This window comes from Hippoglossus hippoglossus, chromosome 16, assembly GCF_009819705.1.
Source record: "Hippoglossus hippoglossus isolate fHipHip1 chromosome 16, fHipHip1.pri, whole genome shotgun sequence".
NCBI classification, from domain to species: domain Eukaryota; kingdom Metazoa; phylum Chordata; class Actinopteri; order Pleuronectiformes; family Pleuronectidae; genus Hippoglossus; species Hippoglossus hippoglossus.
Genome location: NC_047166.1, coordinates 12,592,919 through 12,612,987, shown reverse-complemented (window position 1 = coordinate 12,612,987; position 20,069 = coordinate 12,592,919). Strand labels below are relative to the sequence as shown.

General features: G+C 40.2%; 6 protein-coding genes across 22 annotated transcripts in view; 4 read left to right on the top strand and 2 right to left on the bottom strand.

Moving 5' to 3' along the window:
- The first annotated feature begins 55 nt into the window (after window positions 1-55).
- On the top strand, window positions 56-4,175 carry LOC117776698 (steroid 21-hydroxylase). Its single transcript, XM_034610867.1, has 12 exons — window positions 56-179; window positions 386-556; window positions 641-730; window positions 821-975; window positions 1,138-1,233; window positions 1,497-1,607; window positions 1,709-1,795; window positions 2,069-2,152; window positions 2,253-2,366; window positions 2,460-2,626; window positions 3,437-3,540; window positions 3,626-4,175. Exons 1-12 carry the CDS (start codon window positions 65-67, stop codon window positions 3,880-3,882), a joined length of 1,551 nt encoding a protein of 516 aa, XP_034466758.1. The 5' UTR covers window positions 56-64; the 3' UTR covers window positions 3,883-4,175.
- Window positions 4,176-5,184: 1,009 nt separating this feature from the next.
- On the top strand, window positions 5,185-8,119 carry LOC117776385. Its single transcript, XM_034610249.1, has 8 exons — window positions 5,185-5,281; window positions 5,402-5,536; window positions 6,029-6,310; window positions 6,403-6,687; window positions 6,767-7,051; window positions 7,506-7,766; window positions 7,870-7,968; window positions 8,053-8,119. Exons 2-8 carry the CDS (start codon window positions 5,464-5,466, stop codon window positions 8,091-8,093), a joined length of 1,326 nt encoding a protein of 441 aa, XP_034466140.1. The 5' UTR covers window positions 5,185-5,281; window positions 5,402-5,463; the 3' UTR covers window positions 8,094-8,119.
- Window positions 8,120-8,718: 599 nt separating this feature from the next.
- Window positions 8,719-10,981, bottom strand: LOC117776701 (junctional adhesion molecule-like). Of its 2 annotated transcripts, none has more exons than XM_034610879.1 (8): window positions 10,864-10,981; window positions 10,245-10,586; window positions 9,898-10,164; window positions 9,750-9,800; window positions 9,492-9,674; window positions 9,356-9,406; window positions 9,195-9,257; window positions 8,719-9,103 (listed from the first exon to the last, which is right to left on the bottom strand). In XM_034610879.1, the coding sequence occupies exons 1-8, from the start codon at window positions 10,928-10,930 to the stop codon at window positions 9,093-9,095; spliced, it is 1,035 nt and encodes a 344-aa protein (XP_034466770.1). In that variant the 5' UTR covers window positions 10,931-10,981; the 3' UTR covers window positions 8,719-9,092. The 2 variants fall into 2 exon arrangements, with proteins under 2 accessions (XP_034466770.1, XP_034466771.1); XM_034610880.1 differs by having other exon boundaries at window positions 10,245-10,596; window positions 10,851-10,979.
- A 506-nt stretch (window positions 10,982-11,487) lies between these two features.
- On the top strand, window positions 11,488-13,046 carry LOC117776704 (allograft inflammatory factor 1-like). 2 transcript variants are annotated; one of them, XM_034610882.1, is made up of 6 exons: window positions 11,488-11,641; window positions 11,776-11,837; window positions 11,924-11,990; window positions 12,203-12,244; window positions 12,378-12,543; window positions 12,822-13,046. In XM_034610882.1, exons 1-6 carry the CDS (start codon window positions 11,623-11,625, stop codon window positions 12,907-12,909), a joined length of 444 nt encoding a protein of 147 aa, XP_034466773.1. In that variant the 5' UTR covers window positions 11,488-11,622; the 3' UTR covers window positions 12,910-13,046. The 2 variants fall into 2 exon arrangements, with proteins under 2 accessions (XP_034466773.1, XP_034466774.1); XM_034610883.1 differs by having other exon boundaries at window positions 11,545-11,641; window positions 11,924-11,994.
- A 326-nt stretch (window positions 13,047-13,372) lies between these two features.
- On the top strand, window positions 13,373-16,813 carry LOC117776703 (casein kinase II subunit beta-like). The gene is made up of 7 exons (XM_034610881.1): window positions 13,373-13,498; window positions 13,869-13,941; window positions 15,027-15,129; window positions 15,217-15,332; window positions 15,417-15,492; window positions 15,605-15,794; window positions 16,052-16,813. Exons 2-7 carry the CDS (start codon window positions 13,870-13,872, stop codon window positions 16,140-16,142), a joined length of 648 nt encoding a protein of 215 aa, XP_034466772.1. The 5' UTR covers window positions 13,373-13,498; window position 13,869; the 3' UTR covers window positions 16,143-16,813.
- A 47-nt stretch (window positions 16,814-16,860) lies between these two features.
- The window catches only part of LOC117776691, a 34,651-nt gene continuing 31,442 nt past the window's right edge, over window positions 16,861-20,069 (bottom strand). For 14 of the 15 annotated variants that reach the window (XM_034610843.1, XM_034610842.1, XM_034610841.1 and 11 more), the window contains 4 exons: window positions 19,694-19,816; window positions 19,365-19,478; window positions 19,195-19,275; window positions 16,861-18,617 (listed from right to left, as the gene is read on the bottom strand). In XM_034610843.1, coding sequence (XP_034466734.1) covers window positions 18,588-18,617; window positions 19,195-19,275; window positions 19,365-19,478; window positions 19,694-19,816 — 348 coding nt within the window. In that variant the 3' untranslated portion in view covers window positions 16,861-18,587. The remainder of the gene's footprint in view (window positions 18,618-19,194; window positions 19,276-19,364; window positions 19,479-19,693; window positions 19,817-20,069) is intronic. The other variant, XM_034610856.1, reaches the window with a different exon arrangement.

Sequence of the window (20,069 nt, the reverse complement as noted above, 5' to 3'; positions counted from 1 at the left end):
ATAAATGGAACGAGCAGCGTGACCATCTGCTTTCTGCAGTGGGACACCAGCAATAAGTCCCAACATGGAGCTCTCAGTGGTCAGTGTGGGAGCTGTGTTCATGGTTTTACTGCTGCTGATGGTACACAGCTTCATCTCAGCTCGGAGAGACGAATCTGTTCAGGGGAATCACATGGGAGGTGAGTCAACAGGAAAATATGCTCATGTGCATATTTGACCGCACTGGTTGTATTTCCCTATTAAGAATCACTATTAGTGTTATGTTATTCCACATATGGATAAGTACAGATCACAGAACTTGATTATTGGTCAAATGGGTTTATATAATTTCCCATCATCCTCTCTCTCGCTCCATCTTACCTTTCTCTGTACTAACTCTGCCCAGGCGTTCCATCTGGACGTCTCCCCAGCTCCTCATCTCCCTCGCTCCCAGGTCCCCCCGGCCACTTTCTCATCGGCAACATGATGGAGCTGACACACGATCATCTGCCGATTCACCTCACCAATTTGGCAAAACGCTACGGGAACATTTACAGGCTGAAATTGGGAAACTCAAGTAATCCTTTCAGATTTCTTTTGTGAATATTGTTGTAATCAGGTTTAGATGACCACCACACCAAACCCCTGTTTTTTCTTTCAGCCATGGTGGTACTTAACAGTAGTGCATTTATAAGAGAAGCACTGGTGAAGAAATGGTCCGACTTTGCAGGGAGACCAATCTCATACACGGGTAAACGACTTATACTTATTTTTCCATGTAGTACTATGCATGAGTAATGAGTTACTGTATGTCCTTAAAACCTTTACTGACTTGTATCAGGTGACACTGTGTCTGGAGGAGGGCGCACCATCTCTCTTGGGGATTATAATGAGGAGTGGAGGGCCCATCGACGTCTCGTCCACAGCACGTTGCAGCGCTGCTGTCAACAATCTTTGCATAACGTGATCGAGAGACAGGCCTTGTTTCTGAGAAAGGTATAAATAACAAGAGGAACAGATTGTGTGGACACATCCAGCTAATCTAAAGTCTTAATAGTCTATAAAGTATAAAGCATAGATCTAGAATACAAAGTGGATGTTTGTCTGTTTCCAAAGTGGCCACATAAAAAGGCAGAGTGTGGTTTGTTCACTGTTCAGGTTTTGATGGATTATCAAGGAAGTGCTGTGGATCTCTCGGAGGATTTCTCAATGGCTGCCAGTAATGTCATCACCACTTTGGCTTTTGGAAAAGAAGTGAGTATCTTTCACTCCACAGTTTGGTTTGTGTCTAAAAGGAGAGTTATAAATGAGCTTTTCATCAATGAACAGTTGTGGTTGTGGCAGAGCAGAGCTTCCGGTGCCTATTTATGCAGGAAACTGGGGAATTCCACTGTTTATGTTGCCCCTTTTTAGCAGCTTCCATTACCTACGTGTATTCACAATGTGCTACTCAGTTTCTGTTACAGTGCATTTCATTTGCAGGAAGTATTAAAACATAAATCCCTGTGTTTTTTTAGTATGACAAGAGGTCCTCAGAGGTGCATCAGCTGCACAACTGTTTGAATAAAATAGTTGCTCTGTGGGGCTCGCCCTGGATTACTGCTCTGGACTCCTACCCACTGCTCAGGGTCAGTAGATATGAACCCGTCTGATTGTAGGAAGCATGAGGAGACTCACAATCATGTTTACTAGACCTCACACAGATTATAACATCTGTTCTCTCTCTAAGAAACTACCAAATCCAGTGTTCTCCCGGCTCCTGAGCGAGGTGGCCAGGAGAGATGAGATTATAAAACAACATATCAACAATTACAAGGTCGGTAACAACAAATACCAAAGAATAAAAGGCATCAAAATGTGTGGGGTGGGCTAATCCTGCTACATTGCTCAGCTCACACATCGCTTGTTAAAATGAGACACATTATCCTCCAAATGTAAAAGTAGGTTTTTAGAGCTAAAGAAAGAATAATAATGAGAAATCATCTCAGATAGAATCACCTTTCAAATCAAATATTCTTTGCAGAAAATTTGTTGAATCCCAGCTCTCATCTGTTCACATTGATCAGCTGTGACTTTGTTTTCTGTGCAGTCACAAGACAAGAAGAGCGAGGGCGCCATCACAGGGTCCCTCCTCCAGGGCATTGAGGAACAGTGCAACACAGAACAAGGAGTGGTGAGGAGTGAGAACCAGGAGAGGTGAAGATGAAATGTATTGAAACAGACTATGAACTGGATTTAAAGATGTTTTTATATTATTCACCTGTTTGCTACAGCTCCTCACAGACACTCACGTGCACATGGCCACTGTGGATCTTCTCATCGGGGGAACAGAGACCACCGCAGCCTGGCTGAACTGGACTGTTGCCTTCCTTCTGCACAGGCCCGAGGCAGGAAACCCTTTCACTTAAAACACCTTGAACACATTTACAAAGCCCAAAGTTCATATCCATATATCTGTCTTCTGTTGTTTTAATCTCCAGGTGCAGAACATTGTGCATGAGGAGTTGTGCACAGTACTGGAGGGCCGATATCCCAAGTACAGTGACAGACACCGACTCCCCGTCCTGTGCGCTTTAATCAACGAGGTGCTCAGACTGAGACCCGTTGCCCCGTTGGCGGTGCCGCACAGAGCCATCAGAGACAGCAGGTCCGCAGAGCGACAAGAAACAAGCATCAACTAGAAGAGTGCATACAGTCCCCATATGAAACCACATTTAAATTCACTAGATCTGGATATATCAGTCCCCTAAATATGTCTGATTTGTTTCATCAAGATCCATGAATTCTTCTCTGAGAAATCATTGAAAAGAAAAACCCTCAATCTCTTGAACTTAAAATGTGCCCCACGTAACTGTGTGTGTTTCTAAAGTGAAAAAAATTCCTGGATCAGTCCAAAGTAACATTGGGAAATATGTTCAGTAGGTTTCTGGTAATCCTGCTCACAAGCAAACAAACAGACAGAGGTGATCACGTAGCCTCTTTGGCAGAAGAAATGAAATGACACAAAAAGAGTGAGGCCTGCTGGAGATAATTTCTCTGTTGGCCAGAGCCTTTTATTGACATTGGTACAAGTTGGTACAAACACACATTTCCCCCAAATAAGAAAACAACAATGAAATAGGACGGATTTGGATCTGATTTGATGCACAATCCTATCATAAACATTGAAGAACAACTTAACGAAATTGTGAAAAGCAATTATGTTAGACATGGAAATGACAAAGAGAACAAATAGCATGGCGCACACACTGGAATATTTCTACAGCTACAAATCACGAGCATTCATTTGAAGTGTGTTGCGATACTAACAAACACTTGAGTCCTTGGGATCAGGTGAGGCCTGGAACAGAACACACATCTCTTACTCACTAATTTTGTGTTCTTCTGTTACATTTATGTACAATATTTGATCTGCTCTTCACTTTGCATGATGACAGATGTATAATCTCATATTCAGCATTGCAGGTTACTTCATCCCTAAGAACACAGTCATCATTCCAAATCTTTTTGGAGCTCACCATGATCCCGCAGTGTGGACTGACCCATACAGCTTCAGACCAGGTACTGCTCAAACTACCGGACAAATACCTTTCACTTGGCTCAGCAGCAGGCCTCAAATAAAGAAGCTGCTCCCTCTCTCCCTCAGAGCGCTTTCTGGAAGGAGGAGGAGGCTCCACCACCCGCTCCCTGGTGCCTTTCGGAGGGGGCGCTCGGCTCTGCCTGGGGGAGTCTGTTGCCAAAATGGAGCTCTTTCTGTTCACGGCCTACTTGCTGAGAGATTTCCAATTTGTCCTTCCGGAAGGCGAGGCGTCTCTGCCCGACCTGAGAGGAGTCGCGAGTGTGGTGCTGAAGGTCAAGTCCTACAAAGTTATAACACGTCTAAGACCTGTGATTGATCCCTGAGGGTTAGGGTTAGGTGCATAGGGTTAGGGTTAGGGTTAGGGTTAGCATATGCTGATTTGATGCTTAAACATTAGTTTGTCTCTGTGCATATGAATGAATAGTTTTTTCTGTTTCTTTGTTTTGCTATATTAAATAAGTGGATATCCTGATTAAAACAGCATTTGCATGGGTTCATTAGGGCCTAGTCGCATGTACACATATGTTACAGTGGTGAACTTTTGCCTCCTGTTCATCTGTGAGAGCGAGGAGGCGGATAAAACACTTTGTTTCCTGTGGCAGAGCAAACTGCAGCGTGGCTTTGAACCGTGATATTCGCTTTGCGTATATGAATAACATGTCGACATGTGCCAGGCAATAATTTTGTTTCTGGCAAAGCAAACTCTACAGGGCAGGTTTTAATGTTGTATTTTGATGTATTCCTGTACTTGTCTTTATATATTTTATTGTACAGCACTTTGATCAACTCACGGTTGGACGTATTAAATGTGTTTTATAAATAAACTTGACTTATTCATGAAGTTATAAAGTACTGATCAGTGTAGCACAGTGCTATGACAGTCATCACTGATTACATCAAGGTATAACACAGACATAACATGGAATACCAACCTGTGATCAGCTGCTGTCTAAGACAATCAGAAAACTGTGGAGTCATGACTGATCATACACCCTCCAGTAAAGTCCTCATGTACTGTGGCTGAGACTGAATTATGTCCTGATGTGTTCAGGTTAAGCTTGTTACAGGTTTGACTATGTACAGGTCCGTTATAAAGTACTTCCTGTTTCATCGAAAAACTGAAATTCCCCACCACAGACCAGATCCACCAAAACTAAAAACTTCCTCATATTAAGATAGTCTGAAGACCACAAGGGCAACATTTGAAGTTGATCAAATTGTTAAACATGTTTCCTTGTAAAAGTTGGTTATAAGTAGGCGGTCCAAAATTGCATGAATAATGATAATAATTTCCAAATGACAGATTTCCTCTCAGGTTGAGGGTTTGGCTCCAGGAGCCTGTTTAAAAGCTCAACGTAACAGACGAGTGTTTACCAAAATTCATACATCTAGTACATATTTAAAACTGGGGGCTTTGATTTTCAAACCTGCAATCGAGCCACTTCACCACACATGCACAACCCATAATTTAGGTCTGACAGCAGCACCCAGTGGACAAACACGGGCCGTGCTACAGAAAGTGAAGACCGAAGATGTGTCTCATGCTCTCATGTTATAGCTCTGGCTTGTAAAAGTGTTGGTATTTTCACCACTAGCCATCTTTTAACAGCTGACAGAGATAAAAGGAGTTACTACAAAGTTATATTTTCTTGAACATGTGACAAACAGGAAACATATTACAGTAAAATCACAACTGACAGAACCTCATGAAGACACAGTTTAGTGTTAAATGTGTAAATGTGTGATCATGAACACTGATTCCTCTCAGGGGCTGGTTTCAAACAAATGAGCTGACACAATGTCATTTCCTGAAAATATGTTTTGGAAAACTTCTGCTATCAGCAGATTTGGCAATGAGCAAGAAAATCTATACGAGAAGAGAACCTGTGAGCGAGAGATGAAAGATGGCTTCTCTGTCTCTGCTGGAACTCTGTCTCCTCTCTCTTACATGGACAACAGCTGGGGTTCAGTCACCAGGTAATGACAAAGTGATTATTAACTATTATCAATGATTATGAAAAGGTTTTCTTCTTAATCTGTTTTGATTAATTGTATCTGTAGTTAATTTATTGTCGGATATGGTTTGATAAATCCAGGCTTTAAGGGTCTGTTATCAATTCATATTTCAATATGGAAAATGGAAAATTGGAAAACAATCGATCTGACGAATGAAAAACTAACATCTTGAAAATGTATTTCAATTTTTACCCTGTATGAACTAATTTTCAAAACGTTTACTGTAAAATGAATACACAGTTAAAACGAATTGAACTGAACAGTTTTAAGAAACATTCCAGACAGAGTCACTATCAGCTGAGTTTACAGTATGTTGAGTGTCACTGGTATCACATACAGTACATACATTTTTCAGCTCTCTTAATGAAGATGGAACTCTGGTTGAGGTTAATTATAATTTCCTCAGAGCTATAACTTGGACAAATAAATACTTCATTTCATTTTCTCCAACAGATCATCTGGTGATGTTCTCCCTCCCTATGGACAGTATTTCTTTGCCATGTGGGATTTCCTCTATTAAATCCTGTTCCTCTGTTAACTGGAGTGTGGTTGAAGGGTTTGGTTCGGCTGCTGAGGTGGTGAGAGCTGGAAGAGTGAGCGCTCCAAACGTCCCCAGGTTGGGCCTGCTGCAGGACTGCTCTCTGGAGATCAACCGCCCTGTGCTCAGCGATGCACAGCTTTACTCTTGTGACAGTGGAGGTCTCAGGTCAAGTGTTTCCCTTCGGATTCTCCAACGTAAGTGAGCTCATTCTCCTGGTAGCTCAAACAATCCTTGGATTTGTTAATCGCAATGTCACAGTGGTTACTTTTTTGTTTTCATTCACCAGTTACTGAGAGACCGGATCCTGCAGAGGGCACAGTGGAACTTCAGTGTTTCCTCAACACATATAAAGGATACGTTGCCTGTGACAACCCAGAGTTGCACATCACGTGGACTGCTGAGGATAACACTCCGATAAATGGAAACAGATTTCACTTTGAAAAACTCTCTGATTGTTTCTCTAAACTGATCATCAAGAAGAAACTGACGGACCACCTCAGAAAATGGAGATGCCAAGTGACTCAGAACGACGTTGTTAAAGCCTCCATCAGTCACACAACAACAATAACAGGTACTAATCTGTGCTCACGCCTAATGACAGATGTCGTTTAAAACGTGTAAAAGTGTAACCAGTTCTCCCTTTGCCCCAGATGGTGTAGAGGAAGTGTTCGCTGCAGTGGGTGAGTCAGTGTCACTCTCCTGCAGCAGCACTTCCTCTCTCGGTGTCAGTGGCAGCGTGAGGTGGGCAGTGGGTGGAAGACCCCTCACACACAATAACTCACGTGAAAAGGACCAATCAGAGGCCTTTCATTTGAACAAAGACTCGTCACTGCTCATCGGTGAAGTGACGGCTCTGAATGCAGGAGACTACCAGTGTTCAGAGGCCGCTGATGAGAAAAAGGTTTTAAACAAAATCAGACTGCACACCCTCGATGGTGAGTATAACATCTGTTCAACTTAGAGGTGCAGTGTGTGGAATCTAGTGACCTCTAGTGGAGAAGTTGCATGTTGCAGCTGAATACCCTTCCCCTCACCCTTCTCTTCTAAACACGAATGAGAACCTGTGGCAGCCTTCAGTTGTTCTAAAAATTCATGAGATGTTTAGTTTGACCAGTCTGGGCTACTGTAAAAAACATGGCGGCCTCCGTAGAGAGGACCCACTCCCGATGTAAATATAAAGTATGTAAATATAAAGGGCCCATTCTGGGGTGAAGAAAACAACAATTCGTACAATTTAGATGAAACTCACTAGTGAAAACATGACAAGGATTATTTTTAATTCATTTTCTGCCAATAGATCCCTTTCAGCTAAATCTTACACACTGGAATTTTAAATCAAGCCACGTTAACTGCTATTACAACTTTTCTCTGTATGTTTTGTGTTTACAGTTACTTCACAGTGCGGAGCAGACGGACATAATCTCACCCTGACGTGTGTGCTAACCTGCACTAACACATGTGACAAAGACTTTAATTTAACCTGGTCTGGTGAGGGCCAAACTATCTGGCAGAGTGGTTTGATAAACCACAGTAACACTCTCACAAACACACTAATTCTCCCAGTTTGTTCTCGGAGCTCGGCTGAAATAAAATGCTCTGTGCACAGAGAGGGTGTCATGATGGCAACAAAGGAGTGGGGCTCTGTCAGCTGTAAGTATGAGCCGTGATATTATAGCACTTTCCTGATTAAAGCAACATGATGCTCCATTGTTTCTGAAACAGGGCGTAAATGATAATAATTCATTGTCCCCAGCTTTGCAGACGCCTGCATGGTTAGTCCTTCCTCTGGGCCTCGGGATGTGTGTAGCTGCTGGAGGAGTCTACTTTAAGAGGAAGCGCAACAAGGATGCAGGTACTCATAATGAGGATTCAAGAGCCTTGATGTCAATGAACCGATACCTGGATGGCTGATGTTTTCCTTCATTTCTTTTTGCAGCACATGAACAGTCAAGTATTGGAATGGTAAGAGGAAACTGAAGAAACTAGAAAGTCACTCAGTAGAGCACATACCTCCACCAAGGCCCGACAGTCTAGATGTTTTTTTTTCATCAAGATCCATGAGTTATTCTCTGAGAAATCAAGGAAAATGTTAAAGTGGAAAAAAATATCTGTATCAGCCCTAAAATGTAATGGCTTCTTCCTTGAGTCACACCCAACCTCTCCACAAACTTTCATAGAAATTGGTGGATTAGTTTTTGCTGCTAACAAACAAACACAGACAAAAACATATTGGTGGAGACAATAACAAGAAAATAATGCTAAAAACAAAGATTGCTGCAGAATGTTTTTGTCGAGCTGAAATATCTTAATGCAAAAACTCTTCTCCAATTCCTCTTCACAGACTAACGTGTATGAGGATGTAAATAATGCGGAACTACAACAGAAAGAAGAATCCAACAGAGAAGCAGCCGCCGCCACTGAAAGTTTCTATGATATATTACAAGCTGTGAACTAGATCCTTTTATTTTTTGTGTTTTTGTCCCTATTTTAACCTAAATGAAGAAATTTCACAACCATCAATGAAATAAAAAACAAGTTTTCAAAGAATGTGTGATCATTCATCAACCTGCAGATATGACTTCAAATCGGACGAAGGGTTTTCATGAAAGATCATGTTTTTATTTAATTTTAAGTAAAATGGATGGTTACAAATGGGGAATATGGGCACAGTTACTCTTCTTTTCAACTCAAAGAATACAGTTTAGTTGAGGGCTTTAGCTCTTTTGACATAACTTTAAACTTAAACTGCACTAACTACATAAACAGGTCCAACCTAAGGTGTTGATTTGTTTCTGTATCTGGGAAAGTGGAAAAACAGCAAAATCCAAACTCCAAAATACTGTATTTCTAAACTAAACTGTCTCATATTTTGAAAACTTCTTGTTTTAGCTGATGTCACATATTTTTAGATGCAGCATCAATGTCCCCATCCAGATTAGACAACAAGCAGGAACATCTTCTTTTCTTGAGCAGCTTTTAATAGTGAACTGCAATAAAGGAGAGAAAAGTTGTTATTTGGTCATTTGATCATGAAGAGAATTAAAGTATGCTTCTGTGATTTCATATTGTACCACTTACACGTGATCGGGGTTTCATTCTCGTATTGCCGGTAGATACTGTTGACCCGTAGGTTTGAAGGATCTGTGAGATCGAATGAAAGGTCGTCAGTGGAGAGTTGAACAAAGCTGGTGGGGGGGGTCACCGTGACTGAGTCAAAACAGGAAATGAGAGAAACTCACCATCTGAGCATGTCACTCTCTCATAAATGTGGTCAGGCTGCGTAAGTGTCCCTGATCAACAACAAGAGAAAAAGCAGCTGTCAGGAGACTTCACACTGCAGTCGTGTCAAAGCTGAAGCATGTGCACAGATCAGACCTGCTGCTGGGGAGCTCTGGGTTTGCTGTGGGAGTTTCTGGGTGTTACGGCAGCAGTGAATTAACACTCCTATCACTGCAGCAGCGACGACAATCCCAATAACGACTGAAGACACAACTGCGATAATTGTTCCCCTGCTCTCTTCCTGCCTCTTTTCTGGGAGAGGTTCAGTGCTTGTCAGTGCTGAGGGAGACAGGAAGTGAATTAAAAAAGATTAACTGACAAGATAAATACAGTATATATAAAAAGTAAACAAACCTTGCTGAGTCTGTGCTGCAGTGACCGGAACGGGTGTGACCTCGACAGCATCTTCAGTTTAATAAAGGAAACAGAAAAAGCACAGCTATGTATATTGTCATTTGTTGGTGTTAATGATGATGCCAAATATAGTTGCTTAAGAAATTACCTTGGACTTGAACTCTGATGTCAAAGCAGCGTTGAGTTTGATTGTAAGTGTAATTACATCTGTACCACGCGCTGTCACTTGCTCTCACAGACAGGATAACCAGTGATGTGTGGTTGATTTGAACCCGCTCAGAGGGGAGGGACTGAGGCTCACCTCCTTTTACCAAAAACCAGGAGATATTCTGGGGCCTTGGTGTTACGTCCACTCTGCAATTCAGTTTGATGGGTTTGCTAGGTCTTGCCGTAATTGCTTGCAGGACTTTGCAGTCTGAAAGAGGAGAGATTTTTTTTTAAAAGTGAATCATTTGTGATTTATTTGCAACATGAGAATAAAACGTGTCATCTCACCTTTAACTACTAAAGATGTGTTTTTGACCAGCGTGCAGTCCCAGCCTTGACACATTTCACAGCTGTAGAGTCCCTCGTCAGATTTTTGTACTTTTGTGAGAAGGAGAGACATCTGTCCTTCCCCATCCACTTTCCACTTCACACGTTTGGCGAGCTGGGTTAGGGTTAGGGTTAACTGGGATTTATGAGGCCAGGCCAGGACAACTTCCATCCGACCAGTGTCTGTGGAATGCTTCATCCACCTGACTCTGTAGCAGCTCTTTGGATCCGTCATGTTTGCATTGACACAAGGGAGAGTTGCACCCTCTTCTAGATAAGCCGTTACAGTCGATGTTGAGTCGGCTTTGAAGTGATTACGCCCCCAAAAAAAGATCAGGTTTTGAGAAGCACATAGAGGAAATACTGTTTAGTGTATTTGAAAATGATCTGCTTTCAGTATCAGAAATACAAAACAGATTATCAAAGATTGCACAAGACATTTATAAAATATACATTTAACAATACTTTATACCTTTGTAGTTATCAAACTGTCATAGTATATACTGAATACTGCAAAAGGAGTATTGTCTACTGATGATAAGAAAGAAATCTGATTAAGATTATTCAGTGACCCACTCACCTCTGCAGTCTGATACCATCATTACCAGACCTGACAACAAGAGACACTGTGGATAGAACGCTGCCATTCTCCGTGCAAGTTCAGACAAAAGACTGATGTTCTAGGCATAATGGGGTGTTTGTTTTTTTTGTCTCCACCTATTTTCAGTTCTTTAAGTCGCACAAAGGTCTCATAAGGAAACTACCTGCACAGTGAGATGTTCCTCTGTTGACTCGTTTACGTGGCTATTAGCGCCACCATGTAGCCAGGACTAAGCATTACATCAACCTGACCACTCATGGTTAAATGTGAGCAGGGAAAGTGAAAAGAGAAAGAGGAATTGACTCTGTGAAACTTTCCTCAACAACAAAAACTTAGCCTCCTAAGCAAATGTATTATTCAATTAATGTGTATTTAACCCTGATCTTTTTTTCTAACCTAATTCAAATTTCAACAGATCTTATAAGAGCTTATACATTCGAATGAGTCCATCCTCAGCCATTACACAGTATTTATCCTATAAGCAAACATCTCTCAATGAAGTGTTACAACAGAGCTTTTTACTTCCTTATCTGGTCAAATTCAGACTTACTGTGAACATTATCATATGCCTGTTGACCTCAATTTGCTGTAACCTTAAATACGACGTAGGAACCTCACTAATGCAAACTGAAACTTTCTCACTCCACTTCCTCTTCTGGCTCGATTTGCAAAAGCCCCATCAAAAAGCTTTCTCTGTGTCAGTGGAGTTTCCACAGTCGCTCAGCTCTGTGCACAGCAATGGACAGCAGGGTTCAAGGTTAGTCAGACTTTTCCCCACACTGTGTTTGTTTATCATTTTATCATCTTTAACTACTTTAATTTTGCAAGTGCAGTTAAAACAACAGTAAGTTGTGTATTTCTTGAATGGAGGATTTGTTTGGTCTCTCACAGGCGGTAAAGCATATGGCGTCCTCAAGTCTCATCAGGAAGAAAAACTGACCTCTGTTAATGAGGTGTGTTGAACTGAAAGTTACTATCTTGGTAATAGAGTTCCCAGGTTAAAGAAGTTAAGTTTATTTTTTCCCTTGTGCTCCTCCAGGCCTTTCTTTCAGATCCCCAATATGCAGAAGAGGAAGAGCTTGCCTCAAAGCTTGAAATGTTTAAAAGTGAGTATTTAAGGGCCACTAATCTTATTCCAATGTTTCCTTTTCCTACAGTGATTTTGTATATTATGTGTATGTATTGATCACCAAAAATGTTCCAATGTTTGCCTATAAAATGTTGAGTCACAGGTAGTAGACAAGTCGACTATGGGACTAAAGCATTTGGTGGACTGTCAGATTTCTTTTGAATGAGATTGTGTTTTCTTGTATTACAGAAAAATACATGGAGTTTGATCTGAATGACAAAGGAGAAATAGGTAAGAGTGCAACGGTGCAATTTATTTTGCAACATTAAGCAACTTTTGCTCACAGTTGTGACCCAGAATAAATGTCTCTTCACAGAATATATGTTTGTATAAATCTGTAATAATCAGTATAATAATTTCACAGATATAATGGGGTTAAAACGAATGTTGGAAAAACTGGGTCTGGCCAAGACTCACCTGGAGCTGAAAAAGATGATGTCAGAGGTGGTTGGAGGGACGTCGAAAGACACTTTTGGCTACAATGACTTCCTGAATATGATGCTGGGAAAAAGAAATGCAATACTAAAACTGTGAGTATAAAATAGAGAGCGGCTGAAAACCCAGAGTTGGGTAACAGGAGGTTTAGTCCTGTTCCCAAATTGCAAAAATAAAGCTGTGTTTTGAAATGTCTCAGTCTTTAAACATGAAAAAAAAAAAAAAAAGAATTAAGGCTTAACATGAAAAGTATCCTAAGTATCTAATGAGGTACAGTATTTAAGACGTCTGACAGTTTTTCTGAATCAAAATCTGTCAAAACTTTACAACAATATCTTTTAAAGCAGCTGACTTGTCATTTTCTTCATTTAAGGATCTTGGCATTTGAAGGCATGGGGAAGGAACAGGAGCAGAAAGATGTTGGACCACCTGGTCGCAAAAAAATTTCAGACCTGCCCTGAACAAGCTCTCCATCCTAAACTGGAATGAGCCTCATTGAGACTTTTTTTTTATGTTAACTCCTAAATGCTTTAAAATTCATGTCAATAGAGGAAAATCTAAAACTTTTTTATTAAATAACTGAATCTACATAAAAATATTTGTGCATTCTGTGTTGTGTGATTATGACAAAAGGTTAAATGCTACAGTACCATACTGTACCTACAACATTGTGATAAGTTAAACATAAGAATATCAATGTATGTTATATTTGTATTTGCTTTTTTTGTTTGCTAACATTTAAATATGTTTGTGATGAAATGTTTTCATTTATTGGAAAAATAACCAAATCTATATACATATAATAAAAAGTAAGTGAAGAAAAGAGGAAACGTTTGAACTCATTATTTTAAAAAGACATAAAAATAAAGAAAAAAATCGCAATTTCTGTGAAGTGAAAATAAATAAATTAAGGTTTTTATTCTGTGGTTTCATTCCTGTTCCTGTGGCTTTATTTTGAAAACTCCGGATGACCGGAAGCCGTGTTTGTCTTCCGGTGAACGAGGTCATAGGAAACAAGCTGTAAAGTTTATGTTTATTAATCTAGAGAAGGTGAGTAAAGTGATTTTATATGAACAGCAGCTTACACACGACAGAGAGGACTCGTTTATATATGATGCACTTAGAATAAATCATTTCCACACCGTCTGCTGGACGATGTTTTTTTTTTAGTTAATCCCTGCTAGCAAACAAGCTAGCGTGTAAACCCAGAGCTAACACAAGCAGCAGATCACACACACACACACACTCAAAGGTACATTTAAGATTATATACAAGTCACATCGCAAAGTCAATACGCAACTGTTTAGCTTGTAGCTCATATTGTGTACATATAATGTTAAACCCGTGCTTGTAATGTTGACAGCGCTAGAATCTTTTCGTTTAGCCTTTAGCTAACCACCGTGTTTTGGTCCGTGAGCAGGATGAGCAGCTCAGAGGAGGTGTCCTGGATCTCCTGGTTCTGTGGACTGAGGGGGAATGAGTTCTTCTGTGAGGTCAGTTTCCTGGATCCATGTCAATCTTAACACCTCCTCTTCCTCCCCTCAGGCTGTGACAGCTGAGCACCTCAGGCAGCACGAAGCCATTTCTACATGTCAAACATCAGGAGTTCACTGCCCTGTGTGTAGAGCTGCAACCAGTAAAATACTTATTTATTGATTGACAAATCTGTCAATCAATAAATTAATCTGAAATTTAAAGAACTTTAAAAGATGTCAAACATTCGCAGGTAACTGCTTTATGTAATGGTAAACTGAATTTAGTTGTTTGGCCATAGTCTCCTGATGTGAACATTACTAATAACCAGTGGGTGAATCATAAACATGACGCATCATAACCCAAGATTATATAAAAAGGTAATGTAACTCTGCAATGAAGAGTGGGTGAAAATTTCCCATTCAAAACCATACAAATTCTTAGCTGGCTACAAATATCATAGTAAGTACTTACTGATTAACTTACACGTAAATGGAACAATTACTCCTTATTTTCAATTTTTAGTTAGTTTCATTTCATTTTCACAACACTGCACATTCACCCCCCCGCCCCCCAAAAAAATCCCCTTTCAGTTTTTACTTTGCTCCAGAGGAAGCATTTAATCTCACATGTATCTTATGATAAAAATGTCAAATCGGTACTCCTGGACTTCCTGTTTCACAGCACGTCACATTTCCGTACCTTGAACAAATACAAGTTTCACAAGTTAGCAATAATGTAATGACTACCACTCGGTAGTCGTACATAGGGACTTACAGTTCAACCAACTGCTGTTTCTTCTTTATATCTTTCTATATCTTTCCCACTGAAGCACACAGAGCCAGACTCACAAAGCACCTTGATGAGAAATGTTTAAGGATCACTTAGAATAACAACACTAGGAACAGTGGAGTCTGTTGGCATCAGTGTGAGCCGCAGTTCAAACTCTAATTTTAACCCCATGCTTTGTTTATTGGCAGTATCAAAGTAATCCAGTTAAGCTCTTATGTAATGTTTCCAAACCAGTGTGCCGTGACAATGTGCTGCTGCCACAGTAATTAATGCAATTAACTGCCATTCATGGTCTCCCACTGCTGCGCTACAGGTCGACGAGGACTACATACAGGACAAATTCAACCTGACAGGTTTGAATGAGCAGGTGCCTCACTATCGTCAGGCTCTGGACATGATTCTCGATTTGGAGCCAGGTGAGAGACCATTAAGGAAGTTGTCATGTAAAATTAGACAAAGCGGTGAGAAGAGATTTAACTGCCCGAGTTTCTTTTAACTGACAGATGAGGAACTCGAAGACAACCCGAACCAGAGCGACCTGATAGAGCAGGCGGCAGAGATGCTCTACGGGCTTATACATGCACGTTACATCCTCACAAACCGAGGCATTGCACAAATGGTAGGCTGCTGCTTCACTTGCTCATCTAACTTCAAATTCTTACGTCATGAAAGCACTGATTTCTAAATTTGTTGTTCTCCGTAGTTGGAAAAGTATCAGCAAGGGGATTTTGGCTATTGCCCCAGAGTCTATTGTGAGAATCAGCCAATGCTTCCTATTGGTAAGTCAGACTTTTTCTCAGCCTTCACAATAAACATATTATGCAAGAACCATGCTGCACGTAACTTTGTGACTAAGACAAAGTGTCATCATTTATCTCCTGTCTGGTGTAGGTTTGTCAGACATCCCAGGAGAGGCGATGGTGAAGCTTTATTGCCCAAAGTGTATGGACGTGTACACCCCGAAATCCTCCAGACATCACCACACAGATGGAGCCTACTTTGGAACAGGGTTCCCCCACATGCTGTTCATGGTGCACCCAGAGTATCGTTCAAAGCGACCAGCCAACCAGTTTGTGCCAAGGTCTGTCTAACTTGACACTTCATGTCACTTATTATTTTTATTATTGATGTTATCCAGCATTAACTAAGACCTTCTTTCACACGCTATAATTTTATGAACATGTTTTCATCAGTTTAATGTAGTGATGATCGAAAGGCAGAACTTGCACCAGATATTTATTCATGCAAATAATGTGGACTGTTTACTGACTGATATCACTACTAAGAAATCTCTCTGTGTCCAGGAAGTGATCATATTTTTGTTTTTGTTTTTTTTAGGCTTTACGGTTTCAAGATTCACCCAATGGCTTATCAACTTCAACTTCAGGCTGCATCAAGTTTCAAGAGCCCAGTCAAGACAATTCGCTAGAGCTCCGCTTTCACAAAGATGGTGGACTCAAGGACTTTGTCGTTTACTACTCGTTTGGAGCAATAGATTATATACCCTCAATAAATGCCCATACAGTTCTCCAAACTCACATTTGTCAATACACATTTTCATAGTTTTTTCAACAAGTTTTTCTGTATTAAACATGTAATTATTCCTAAAGGATCAATCTCTTCATTGATTTTTCAACTGATGTCAATTCATCTTTTCACATTTTAGGGTTTGTTTTGAGCAGAAGTGGCTTTAACTGAAGGCTGCACTTTGCGGTTGATTGAATGTAACAGGAAATGTCACCACCACCTTCCCCCTGATAGCTTTCAAGTTATTAAAATGCTTAAAATCATATTGACTTGTACTGCAGAGCAAATATTGGAATGTGCATGAGATTGTATTCTATTAATTGCAATGTGTATGTATGAAAACCAAATGGAGTAAGAGCTCATTTTTAAATGGACCTAAGTTTGATTTCACTTTTGTTTTGACACTGTTTAGTTTCCTTGAAATTCACTGGCTGTGTTTGTCCTCGATTCTTAGGCTTATTTTGCATATTTGTAGTTTCATCCTGTTTACATTGCAATCGAGACACACTTTGATTGAACATGGGGCTACATCCACTATGAGAAAAGTAAATGGCATTAAATATTTATCTCTTATCAAGATCTCATTAACATGTGCTTCACACATACACAGCCCACCGGAATGCAACATAATGCATATTTTATTTTTTTCATAAAAAGACGGATAAGTCACAAAGCAACAATATTTTCCATCGTCTAAAAACTAATTTTCTTCAAGTGGAATTCTACAATTTCTTCCAGGGGAGTTTGCTGTTGTCCATGTAACTACAATAACTTCTTTTTGGGGTTAAAAAAAAAAGGTTTGCTAACAAACATTCTATCTAAAAAGGGATCCGTATATTTTTAAAGTATTTCCACCTCTATGGAAAGATCCAGGATAACAGCAAGTGAGAGAGCAAATCTACTAAGAGTATATGGTAAAAAGGCTTTTACAAACTTGGTTGATAATGAATGGAATATTTAACATTGTGACATCTTCAGTGGAAACCAGCTTGTGTTGCAACATCACAGTACATCAACTCACATGACACATTTCCTACTTTACAAATAAATTACTGTATAGTAGAACATGTAAAAAAGACAACTTGTGCTCCTATGAGAGAAAAGCCACATATACAGGGACAGCTGCCTTCACCTCTTATACATGTGTTTACCGTGACAGACAAGCTTTTATATTAATTGACCTCACTGAGCTGAACATAAATGTACATGTAGGTAGGGTAACAGGGATGGATATACATATATGGACATTCCACATACAGTCATGGAGGTCTGTAGTCTTACAAAGAATATCAAAACCTGAGATAAACAGACTTTTTTTTTTTTTTTTTTAAATCAACCAAATATATTGAAAGCAGTTATGACTTCTATGCTACTGAATAAAACATGGCTGAGGGAAGCACTCCATTGTCACACGTAAATTGTGAAAAGGTTTGATAAACTTGGTGGACTACAAGAGGAAACGAATAAGAATGATTCAGGGCGTCAGGCAAGACTTAAGATTCGGTAAACAGCACATTGGCAACCTACAATTTCATGAGAAGATGGATATGAATAACTTAAAAACCTCAATTTGTACAAATACTATAAAAGCATCAATTCTATAAAATAGAGAAATATTTCAAAATAGATCAATTTGTAATTCAAACTTTACAATGACGTGTAGGCTACCGTTTCCTTCGCTGGTTTGAAAAAAAAAGAAAAGATTTTAGGTTTTCGTTTTTTGTACCTGAGCAGTGAACAAAGCGAACAAACTGTCCAAAGCACAGAATATCTTTGTTCACATATTAATGTGAGGTATGTCATTTCATTAAAAAAAAAAATAAGGTCTCTCCTGAATTAAATAGACAAGCAAACAACAAGAGTTACCTTGAATGTAGTCTTAACGTTCCCTCGCAGCACCAAGGGGATAAATGCTGAAAACTGTGTCTAAACTAGCATGGCGACAGTGCGTTTGTATAAAATTAACAATTTAAAAACAACTAGGAAATTAAAAGCATTTAAAAGCAAACATAACTGAGATCACATAACTGAAAATGCTGTCTTTCAACCAATAGAAGTGTATTTGCTAAGCGTATTTTTCGAACATCAGGATAAGTATTTAACAAAAACTGAAAACCTGTGCTGCTGCCGTCTACCTACAATGAACAGCTCGACTGAAAAAAAAAAAAAGATTCCACAAACATTTCATCTACTCAAGTTATTCAATTTAGTTGCAGATGTGTGAGATATTTCTTTTTGGGTATTTGTGTGCGTAGATAGAGCTGGTCAGTGTGTGCTGATCGCTGCACTCCGATGACGGGGTGGCGGACGTGGAGAGTCCAAGAAATAAATGAAAGTGGGGATTCAGTTACAATGCTGATGCTCCGCCATGTTTCTCCTGCAAGACGGGACAAGTCAAAAGGGTCATCATCATCATCATTAGAAAGTTAAATACTTTGCTGTCAAGAGTTAGATGAGAAGATCATGACTACATCTAATGTCCTTTAAATATAAAGCTACAGCTAGCAGCAGATTAGTTTAGCTTAGCATAAGGGCTCCACAAAGTAATTGCTCCCAGCTATAGACAAAGATAAAGATGGCCGACATGACAGCTCCCAAAGGTGAAGCCAATATATACATATATATACTGTAAATAATGTATTTGAAGGATGTGGATACTGTGGCTCTTCATCACATCACTACTGTACAGACTTTGGCTCCAAATCAAAAGATGGCGTCACTGACGTCTAAAGTGGAGACGCGTCATCCATCTTAATGCACAGCCAAACCTAAACATCAAATTGTCCTTTTTATTTTTTAAGTTAAACAATTAAGATATATATTACACATTAATGAACTTAAGAGGTGCTTTTTTTTTACTTTTAACTGTTTCGCCTGTATTTATGCTAAGCTAAGTTAGCCAGGTTCAGGTTCTGCCCAGTACTGTTTTTGTGTCCTGGGTCGAGGGTTTGTACCTTATCTGGCTCAATGTCAGAGTCTGCAGTTATGACAATCCTCTTCTCCACACGAGTCTCTGAGGATCCACCTTTCACTACCTGGTAGAGGGAAGAACAAATATGTAACCAAGATGCAAATAACATGATATTCAACTGAAAAAGGCAAGAGCTGGATTTTTCATGCTGGCCTTTGAGATGTGAGTGGTAGTGGTGGTGACTGTGGTGCCACTAGTGGTCTCTGAGGTCTGGGAGCTGGACACCGTTGTGCTGTCTTTGTCCTCGTCTGTCCCATCATCTGTCACCTGAGGACAAACAGCAAAGAAAAGGTGGACTGAATATAATTTTAGGTTATGTGACCCCTGAGCATCAGCCAGGGAAGTTTCTGTGCTGCCTCATGCTCATTGTGGAGCCCCTGGCCTGGTCCTCCCAGACCTGCTGAGAGTCAGCTTGTGCTGCAATCTCCTCCATGCTATACAGGTGAGACAGATCTGGGCTGAGCAGGTGCTGGAGCCCCTACCTTTGAAGACTCATAGGTGAAGGTCTTGGTCGGGACGATAGGGACCTCTGTGGTGGAGATGCCGGTGGGTAAGGAGATGGAGGCAGCTGTGATGGTGACTGTCTGGGTCTGCACCAGAGGGGGCTGTGGATGGGAGCATAGCCCCATGAGTTGTTGGCTGTTTAACCGGAGAATTGGCACCACACAGCAACCATTTTATCTCATTTTTCTCCTCACCAAATTTCTTTTGATTAATATTTTTGGAAACAACAACCTTGTTAATCCTCTTCCCACCACCAGCTATCACAGAGAGGAAATGGGAAACGGAAAATATAAAGCCAGAAGTTGGTTTGGAAAGATGATGAAAGTAAAATAAACGCGTTAGAAACGTTTTGTG